Source organism: Nicotiana tabacum, chromosome 3 (genome assembly GCF_000715075.1).
Source record: "Nicotiana tabacum cultivar K326 chromosome 3, ASM71507v2, whole genome shotgun sequence".
In the NCBI taxonomy this organism is placed as follows: Eukaryota; Viridiplantae; Streptophyta; class Magnoliopsida; order Solanales; family Solanaceae; genus Nicotiana; species Nicotiana tabacum.
In genome coordinates, this window is record NC_134082.1 from 62,751,116 (window position 1) to 62,761,262 (window position 10,147).

General features: G+C 36.8%; 1 protein-coding gene across 1 annotated transcript; it reads left to right on the plus strand.

The window, feature by feature from the left end:
• The first annotated feature begins 904 nt into the window (after positions 1 to 904).
• LOC107807802 (la-related protein 1C-like) lies at positions 905 to 8,904 on the plus strand. The gene is given in 7 exon segments (XM_016632237.2): positions 905 to 1,785; positions 2,048 to 2,630; positions 2,714 to 2,858; positions 2,962 to 3,052; positions 7,336 to 7,407; positions 8,099 to 8,277; positions 8,279 to 8,904. Coding segments are annotated over 7 exon segments (1,671 nt in total). The 5' UTR covers positions 905 to 1,275; the 3' UTR covers positions 8,370 to 8,904.
• The last annotated feature ends 1,243 nt before the right edge of the window (positions 8,905 to 10,147 follow it).

The following is a 10,147-nucleotide window of genomic DNA, read 5'->3' on the forward strand; positions in this document are numbered from 1 at the left end:
GTAAAACGATTCCGGTCACGTTTGTTTAAAAATAATTAAAATAAATTTAATTTAGATATATTACTGGAAGTTTGAACGATTTTTTTGTTTTACCCACATTCAATTAAGGCTTGTTAAACAAATTTAAATTAATAAATAAACGCAGGAATCTTCAGCGGCGGTTTTGGAATAAATGCAAAAAATCATTCATTTAATGATTTTAAACAAATTTAAATTAATTAATTCGAAGACAATCTTTACCGGCGATTTTAGAAGAATTTTGCAATTTTTTTTTGAGTAAATAAGTTCTATCAAAAATACCTAATGTAATTAAGATTGTACTTCGTTAGTTTATTCCTAATATGTAGGAGTCTTGTCTGAATGTGACATGTGTCGTGCTTGCATAGTGACACTTGGCTTAATGAGGGGCTTTTATCGCATGCTTTTAATTATAGATAGATCTAAAATTCCGATTATGCTCTTTTATTATGAGTTAATATGCTTAATATTATAAGGTTATTTTTGTAAACCGACACTATATTCATGCTTTTATATTTATAATAATATAGATATAGATATAGATATAAGATTTTAAAAGTATAAAAGTCGATCAATATATATATATATATATTTGTGTTAAAAATTAAATCAAATATATCAAAATCTATATGGAACTCTATTGCTGAATTACCAAAATAAAAAATAACGAAATTTTTAGATTCGGCTCGATAACGAAAAGGATCACCAGATTCTTCGTGCTAAGAATTTAGTGATTCATGGGTATATATAAAAAAGGAAAGGTAGGTAATTAAAGTCACAATCCAATGAAATTAAGTAGTGATGAAATAATTGCCAGCTTGGACCAATCAAACGAAACTGCCTTTTTCACACTAGGGTAATTTCGTAGTTTTATACGTAATTCTGTAAGTCGCTTTTCTCTACTGCTAAGCAATAGTTAGAGAGAGAAACAGAAAGGAGAGGAGAGGAGAGAGAGAGAACTCGTCTCTCTGTGCAAGCCGAGTGATCGTCGAAATCACCTTCTTTTGCGGCTTTTGATTTTTTGTCAGTTATACTCTCTTAACGTTTTACTTGCATTTATCGATTTCTCTGATTCTATATAGTACTTATCTGCTTAATCTCTCACTCTCTGTGTAGAAAATTTTGATCGGTTTATTTATTTTAGGATAGTCAATCAACTAACGGATTTTCAAGTGTAGAGACTAATTACTTCGGTTTTGGGAGATTACTTTTTATTTTTGGAAGCGTTTGGATTAACAGAAAGAAACCCTAGTTTTGATGGCTACAGCGGCTCCAACTCCGGCTCAGGCTCATCATTCTCACCGGAATACTAACCCAGACACCGGCACCGGCGGTCTAAACAGCCCACAGTATCGGCGATCATCAGCCGCTGCGCGTGGCGTTTCCTCGACTTGGACGCAGATTGTTCGCAGTGGCGAATCAGAATCCACCGTGGCGGCGGCGGCTTCCTCTTCACCTCCTCCACCTTCACTTTCTCCTCCTGCGTCTTCTGAGAAAATCGTTCACTCTGATTATTCTCTTTCTGAAGACGTGGCTACAGCTGGTAGTGCTGCTACAGAAGGTCAGCTTGAGAGCTCTGATAATAGCAACAACAATGTGTCTAAAAAGCAGGCTTGGAGTAAACCGTCAAATGGCGTAGCTGAGGTCAGTCCAGTTATGGGTGCTGTCTCTTGGCCTGCTCTCTCTGAGTCCACTAAGGCTTCACCTAAATCGCCATCTTCTGATTCACTCAAAGCTCTCTCGGACGGATCAGTTTCCGTATCACAGGTTATTAAAACCCCATTCATCAATGCTGCTTTTCTGTATACATTGCTCTAACTGATTTTTGGAATGAAATGGATATTGAGGATTAATATAGCCGATCCCAACTACATTAGGATCGAGGCATAGTAGTTATTGTTGTTTTTGCTCTATCTGCACTCTGATTCTCAGTTTTCGTTGTTTTATTTTGTGTGTGTCATATACTTATGAGTTAATAATCCCCGGTAGTTCTAAAAGCTCATGTATATGTAAATGTGTGGATTTGTAGGGCACGGAAATGACATCGTCTTCTCATAGGCAAGCTAATACTAATAATGCAAACCCTAATTTAATTTCGAACCATGTTGGTCCCACCCGCCAAAGGTCTATGAAGCGAGGAGGTGGTTATTCAAACCATAATGCATCAGCCAATGGAGGTTTTCCTCAGCAACAGGCGCAGGGTTCTGAGGTGGAAATAGTAACTAATAATTCTGGGAAGTCAGGAAATTTTGGTGCCGAGTCTTCTTCAAAGGATACTAGTCATAGGGATGGTGGACAGTCGGGAGGATTTGGATCTCAATCACATGGTGGAAATGAGCACCAACATCAACGAACCTCAAACAGGAGAGGCAATGTTGGTCCACACTCCCATGGAGATGGCACTTATAATCATGGTTATGGGGGTAGGCGTGATCAGGAACGTGGAAATCAGGATTGGAAACCCCACAGAGGTTGGGGGAATAGGGATGCGCCCATGCAGCCACATAGAGTTCCAGCAAGGCCATTTATGGGAGGCCCACCTCATACTTCTCCACCTTTTATACCTCCACACATGCCTGTGCAGCCCTATCGAGCTCCTATGGTTTACCCTGGTGAGATGTGTTACTTCTTGAGTTATTTTGCTGAGTTACTTAGCCCATTTTGTCTCTCTACTGATACTTTAACCAATATGCAGAAGTTGCACCTGTATATTATTTTCCAGGTCCACTGCCTGATTCATTTAGAATGCCTATGCTTTCTCCTGTGCCACCTTTCTTCTTTCATGTTCCAGATCCCCAGATGCAAACCAAAATAGTGAACCAGATAGATTATTATTTCAGGTAGACACTTCTTTGTTCTATTTGCTTGTAATTGCTCCTATTTAGTAGCTGCCATAAATGTATTGGTATTCTAAACTCTTCTTGTCCCTATATTTTGCTGTAGTGATGAAAATTTAATTAAGGATACGTTCTTGCGACGGAACATGGATGAACATGGATGGGTTCCCGTTACGCTAATAGCAGGCTTCAAGAAAGTGAGTTGGTTTGAATTAAATGTCATTTCTTGTAAGGGGAGTTCTGTTAGTACATATGTGTTTGCTTGAATCCTTAGTGCTTGGCTGATATTTTCTGGTGTACGAGTAGCTCATTCTTTTGAAAATGCATCTCCATAGCTTAATTCATGTTGTTGTCGGCAACTGTTAACAATGTTTCTGAGCCTGGTTGATGACCTTAGCTCCTTTTTAGGGGTTAGGAAGCGCCAATGATATCTTTTCCTCAAACAAGAGGCCTCTCTGTTTCTATCTCTCTTATCAATGTTGTTTTCTTCCCCTCTTAAGAGTATTATGGGGAAGAAAAAGAAAGTAAACTAAAACTAATGTGAACTTCTAACTTCTTCCTTAGGGAGAAAATATCCCTGCATAGTTTTGACCCTTTTGACTGGATAATAGAATGATATTTGGAGAAAGAAGCAGTATCTCTGGATGTATAGGCTTGCTGATTGCAGCTATGATTCGTTTTGTAGTAAGCATGTCTTAAGTGTATATGAAGTTTTATACGCATGCTGTTGTTGGTTGTTGATTTAAATGCTGTATTTTTTGCACAAAGCTGTTCTAATTTTGGTCATTTGAAGGCTGGCTGGTATAGTGATATGTGGTTGGATTGAATCTCTGGCATTGCAATCGATTTCATCAGTAGTTAGTAATTTGTTGTTGCGGTAAATGTGTCAAGCTACATCAGCGTCCTTAAATTATATAATGAACTCTTGAGCTCATGGAAAGTGGTTAACAGATTTGTGTTTTGAAATTGAGTGATTCTAGCAAGAGGTCAGTGACCACCATACTGTGCTTTCATGCACACTCTTGGTTAATATATTATCATGTAAGTGCGCGCTGATGTAATAATTTCATTAAACCATTGGTTCTGCTTTTTCTGTCATTTGTTCCATGACGTGATTGTTTCTTCACTAGGCTAGATGTCCATCCCCTTATTTATTCTTATTGCTTGTAGGGCAAGCCATTTAGGGTAGGCGCAGTACTTGATCACAGTCATTATAAGTAGAGTTATTCAGGGTACTATGCATGTCAGCATATGCATAATTTGAATACTTAGCTTTACAGGTTATTCTGTTATTTGTGGAGTCTATAGTTGTTAATGGTTGGTTGATTCTGAAGTTCTTATTCCCTTTACAGATGGTTTTTATCTGCCGATCCCACATTCTTATGATTGATAGTAGATATTAGGATGTGTCTTAAAACAAGTAGCTGTGGTGAGTAGCAGGTAGACAGAATGTGTTTTGAGTGCAAAAGGGATCCTAAGTACTCAAGACCAATCAGATGAACAAGGTTATGTAAAAAAGTCACGCGCAAAGAGTGTGGAAGTTATAGCTATGCGTGCGAATCTTTCAAATGTGACTCTTTAGGTTAATTCAAGGGTTTATTGCTTTCAGAAAGGGGTGAAGAAGGCAGGAATACTTATAGTGATACAAGAGAGGTGATTTCTGTGGTGTAGGTAGCATCAAGTTCTTTGTGTTTTAAATGGAAGAACAAAAATGTTTTAACCTGGATAATGCAAGAAAGTCTAGGAAAAATTGGAGGTACGCAGAGCAGAGGCGGGTTTTCTTGAAGATGGGTTAAATTTATTGAAGGCTAACAATTAGGTGGAAGTAGCGCTATTAAAAACTATGAAACAATGAATCAATGTGAAGCAAAGGGTTATTGCTTCATGCGTAAGTCATGCTTTAGAGAAGTTTGCTTCAAACAATGGCGTACAAAGTGATTTCGGTCTTTTTTTTTGGAATCTCTCCTTTGAGGAGTTGGATTAAGAATCATCATTATTGTACAATGGATGTCGAAAGTAGTTTTTTTAATTCCATTTTATTTTTACTACTCTCTTAGATGTTTGATACTTTATAGTTTTCTTAAATAGTGAGCTTCTCTCCATGCACCTTGTCGCTTTTTCACCTTTTTTGAGCTTTTAAAAACACGGGGAGAAAGAGGAGACAAAGGTGCTGATAATGAGCATTGTAAACAAAGGTGCTGATAAAAGGAGTCTTCTATTTCTTACAAAAACTCTAATCTTCCCTGAACATGTTTGGTAGGAGAAGATAAGAGAGCTGTGATTTTGTGAAGGAGTTAATTAATTGAATGAATATTCAAATTGGAAGTTTAATTCTTTACCTTATCTTTTTGGAAGGAGAAGATGCGAAAGTTGTTTCAAAAGATTTAACTAGAAAGTGGGTGAAATTTCGCATGGTATTTATATCTGCTCACAATAGTTTCGAGTTTATGTTATACCACATTGAAACTTATCTGTGAGTAGAAAGTCATGTCAGCAAAAAAAAAGACTGTTTGCATATGAAATTCCTGGTTTCACCAATGTTCTACATTTCATGTTACAAACTGGGCAATGTTGAGTGATTGCCTTTTTGATGGAATGGTTATGGAGTGCAATTTGTTGATGCTCTCAGCTACAATGTGACTACCTGTCATTTCTTGCATTTTCGGTCATATTACTATTTTCTTGTTATTTATGCTGCTTTTACATGTCTTCTCAGTGTTGTCCCTTCTTGTTTTTCTTTTCTTTTCTTTTTTCTTTTCATTAATGTGATGCTTATACTTTCCTGTGCCGAAGTTCTATTGGAAACATCCTCTCTATCTCCACAAAGTAGGGGTAAGGTTTGCGTACACACTACCCTCCGCAGACCCCACTATGTGGGATTATACTGGGTATGTTGTTGTTGTTGTTCTTCTTCTCATCTACAAGATGATCCAACAGTCGGTACGTTTCTTGATGGTTATGGGTGGCCCTGTTTTTCTTGAACTTTTGTTGCCCAGGGAGTATAAATTGAAATATCAGTATAATATTTGCTCGAAGTTATTGACTGCTGAGAATCATACGAAGGGTTGTCTAAATATGTCAGAAAATAAGAGAAGTGAGGAGATGTATGTCGCATTGATGACTTGACGAAAATGGAATACAAGACACAACTATTTATAGTGAGAAATAACACCAGTGTTTTTGAGAGCGCAAAGTGCAAAAAAGCGACAGGGGCTCCCCTCGCTTCAAAAACTAAAATATAATGTGTATATAATAATAATAATAATAATTAATTTTCTAAACTGAAATACATTTTACAATTAATCAAACTGAAAATATAACATATATATAATAATTAATTTATAAACTGAAATACACATTAAAAAAATCAAATAAACTAAAATATAACATATATATATATATATATATATATATATATATATATATATATATATATATATATATATATAAATAATAATGAATTTTCTAAAATGAAATACATATAAAATTAATCAAATAAACTGAAAATATAACATATATATAATAATTAATTTTATATATTGAAATATACACTAACAAAATAAAAAAAACTGAAAAATATAACATATATAAATAATGGAAGAAACAAGGAAAAAGGAAGCAGAAGAATCAAACCAGCGCTGGATTCCAGCGACCGGTCAGAACTCAGAAGAAAAAGAAAGAATAAGGAAGAAGAAGAAGGAAGAAAGAAGGAAAAATAAAGAAAAAATAGGAGCATCCGGACGGGAACAAGAAGAAGAAAGAAAGAAGAAAGAAAAAAATGAGAAGAAGAAAATTACCTGGAAACCCTAGTTTTGTCGATGAAGAAGAGAGAAGGGGTCTCTATTTTGTCGAGGAATTACAGAAGCGAGCTTAGGGGTCTGTTTTGTATAATTTACAAACAGACCCAATCTTCTTGCCCAGCTGCGATTTTTTAACAGATGTGATTGCTTTATCGCTTTTGTTGCTTCGTCGCTTTGTCGATTTGTCCACTGAAGCGTGCGCTTCACACGGTCGAGTCGCCTCTCTCTGGGAAAAGCGATGCCTTGTCGCTTTGCGCTTAAAGCGACGAAGCGATCGCCTTTTCAAACACTATATAACACTAGCTCAAATTTTCTGACATGCTTGTGCACTAAATAGTTCATATTCTAAGATACTATAAAGGATTCTAATCTGTTTCTCATTTTAGGGAGTTAGCACTTGACTGTAGGTTTTAGTTCAATCTGCTGTTTTATATTTATAATCATGTGTTTGTGATAGTTCTCACTTCTCTATGTCCTTATTGCTGTGACTGAAGTGGTATAAGGTGGATGATGAATCTTTTGGGTTGAGTGAAGGCGGAGGGAAAAGTCTTTGGATATCCTTTCAGATCCATGTTTCTTGATTTTATCTCAGTGTGGCCTCCACTTACATGCGTGCCTTAACCACTCTATGCGGTAACTTTATTTGCTGTAAAAAAGCTTATTTTCAGCCATTTTTGCAGGTAATGCAGCTAACTGATAATATACAACTGATACTGGACGTTATGAGGTCCTCTACTGCTGTAGAAGTGCAGGTATCCCTTCTATGGTTTGTGGTCTTTATAGACCTTTAGTTTCCACTTTCTTTGGTAAACATAAAAGGAATTCTATGTTATATTTGAGTTTTTGGCAAAGTGCTTGTGTTCTAAAAGAATGGAAACTTAAATGCATCAATGAGCACTTATTAGAGACCTTAGAGATGTGAACATGGAATCTTAAGTAGACCTAGTGCCTGATACCCTTGTGAATGGTTTCAAGTATTCAATTTCCTTATACAAAGTCCACCACATTCTTCGGAATAGGTCCTGCTAGAAACAAAATATTGGTTTGTAAATCATCCTTGTTCACAGGTGCTGTTTGAATAATATAGTGTCTTTCTGCTGATGCCTAGGCTGATTGAGATATTTAGTGCTTCAGACTTAGGAATTTGCTTAAACCACCGAGTTTTGAACATGCGCGCCATTGCCCCTCAGGGATTTCTTGGTTATCACACAAAAAAGAAAAGAAAAAAAAAAGAGTTGAGCAATTTTTCTGTTAACTTTTTTTTTCCCATGAAAATACTTGGGTATTATTTGCATCTACCCTCTTGCATGGGCCTATTTAGGTGCTTAATGCTTCCGCTGTTAAGAATATTAGTATAGTGGTTGTACTAAAATTAGAAAGTACTTAGGTAGTATTTGCCTCTTAACTGTTAGGGTTTTAAAAGTTTTCTTCGTTGCGTCGTAGGGCGAAAAGTTAAGGCGGAGAAATGACTGGAATCGTTGGCTCATACCACCATCAGTTCAGAATTCAACCATGGCAGGTCCTCAATCTCCACAAAAGTCTAGTCCTGATTTTCTAGCAGAAAATCTCCAACGTGTTGCATTTGATGATAAGACTCTAATACACGGAACTGCCGAAGCATATTCCGTCTGAGCAGTTTGGCAACGAGATGGGTGGACAAGCTGGTGCTCAGCATGTGCAGCCAAGCAATTGTGCTTCTTCAAGCAATCAATGAGTATAGTCATTACTGTTGCCGATGGCAATGACGTATCAGGAAATAGACACACAATAAACGAGAACAAAATGGGGAAAAGAATTATACTGTCATTTAAGCTGGCAGCTTGATTTTGTTGGGATATGAATTTTGTTTTGTCGGGGATAAGTGTTTTCTTTTCCTTTTATGTTATGTTGTTCCTCTGTCGTGGTTATTTCACAGGCATGGGGAATTTTGATTCTACTTCCTCATGCAGCCCCTCAGTTTTATTTTCTTTAACCAAAATCTTTGGGGCTAAGGTCACTTATCTTTGAACGAGTAAAGCTTATGGAGAGGTATGAAGTTTCTGGCTTCTGATTTTTCTTCCTGAAAAGCAGAAGACATGCTGGCCCTGGGCACATGATTATCTTGTTATTGGCTTTCTGCTTGTTACATTGCACCACTGACTCTTTTTTTGTATGTATCGTTTTCCCAAGAGGCATATGTTGCCCTAACAAAACTTAATAAGCATTTTTACACTTGATTATGATATACTTGGTTTCTTTTCTTCGTAAAATAAGGGAACCATGTACTTGTGCGCTTTAGGATTGTGTTGTTAGTATATTGAATCATACGTGATCACCTGATTGCTGATGCAAATTAGGCTGTGTTTGGTAAGAAGGAAAATGTTTTTCTTCGAACATATATAATATAGGGGAACATTGTATGCGACAAAATGGGTAAGAGCAGGAAGGGTGGTAGGTTGGGGTCTAGGGAGCTGGGGGTGGGGGTGGGAGCTGCAAAGAATAACAGAAGAAGAGTATTATTGAAGACCTTCTGCGAACTCAAGATCGTTAACGAAAATTGGAGGATTCAACTAAAGAAGAGGAAACTTTGAAAGAAGAAGAGAGATTTTTGAAATGAGAACTTTGTTATTGAAGAAGACTTTCTTAAATTTTGTTTTATTACAAATGCCTAAGACTATAACAACCCAGAAAAATCCTACTTACGGTAAGGTTAGAGTGTACGCAGACCTTACCCTAACTCCGGAGGGGTAGAGAGGTTTCCAAAAGACCCTCAGCTCCAGAAGAAGAAAATAAAACAATAGACAATATGTCAGTGATAACAACAACAGAAGCCAGAAAAATAACATCACCAACGTAATAAACAAAAAAATATATGGAAAAGCAAATAATCGAGACAATTTTATCATCTCCTACTAATATCTTCCTTAAATATCCAAGACTCTAGAATATCTAGATACTTCTTAAGTACAACAAACATCAAAGGTATTACTACATAACTTTCTAGAAACTTCTTCTAACTATATATAATTTTACTCTTCCAAGAAATCAACTTTATTTTTTCACACTCCCCCTTAAAATGATTTTTGAAAGCTATCCCAAGCTTGTCGCGGCTCAACCGATGCTTTAGGACGTGTCTTGGTGAAGATCTCAACACTATTTTTTGGCTCCTCTTGCTTCCCTTAAGACTGAAAGTTCTTCAATTGGTCCTGCACAGGAACAAGAGAATGTGCTGACGAAATTTTCATCTCTGAAACGAGCTGACTTGACATTAGTTCCTTTTTGGCCTTCCTAAAACACTTGAATCATCTCCTTGCTAAGTTTCATGTCGTTGGGTTCTCGGGCTCCCCCTTTCTCTTAGCTCCTTGACAACTGCATTATCTAAGGAAGTACCTGTGATGGGTAGATTTGATTCTTCAAGGTTCAAGGATTTAGAGCCCGTCCCTTCTTATGCAACTCCATAATACAAAGAGACTTCATCGAATATGACATCCCTTGAAACAACGAAGAGATGAA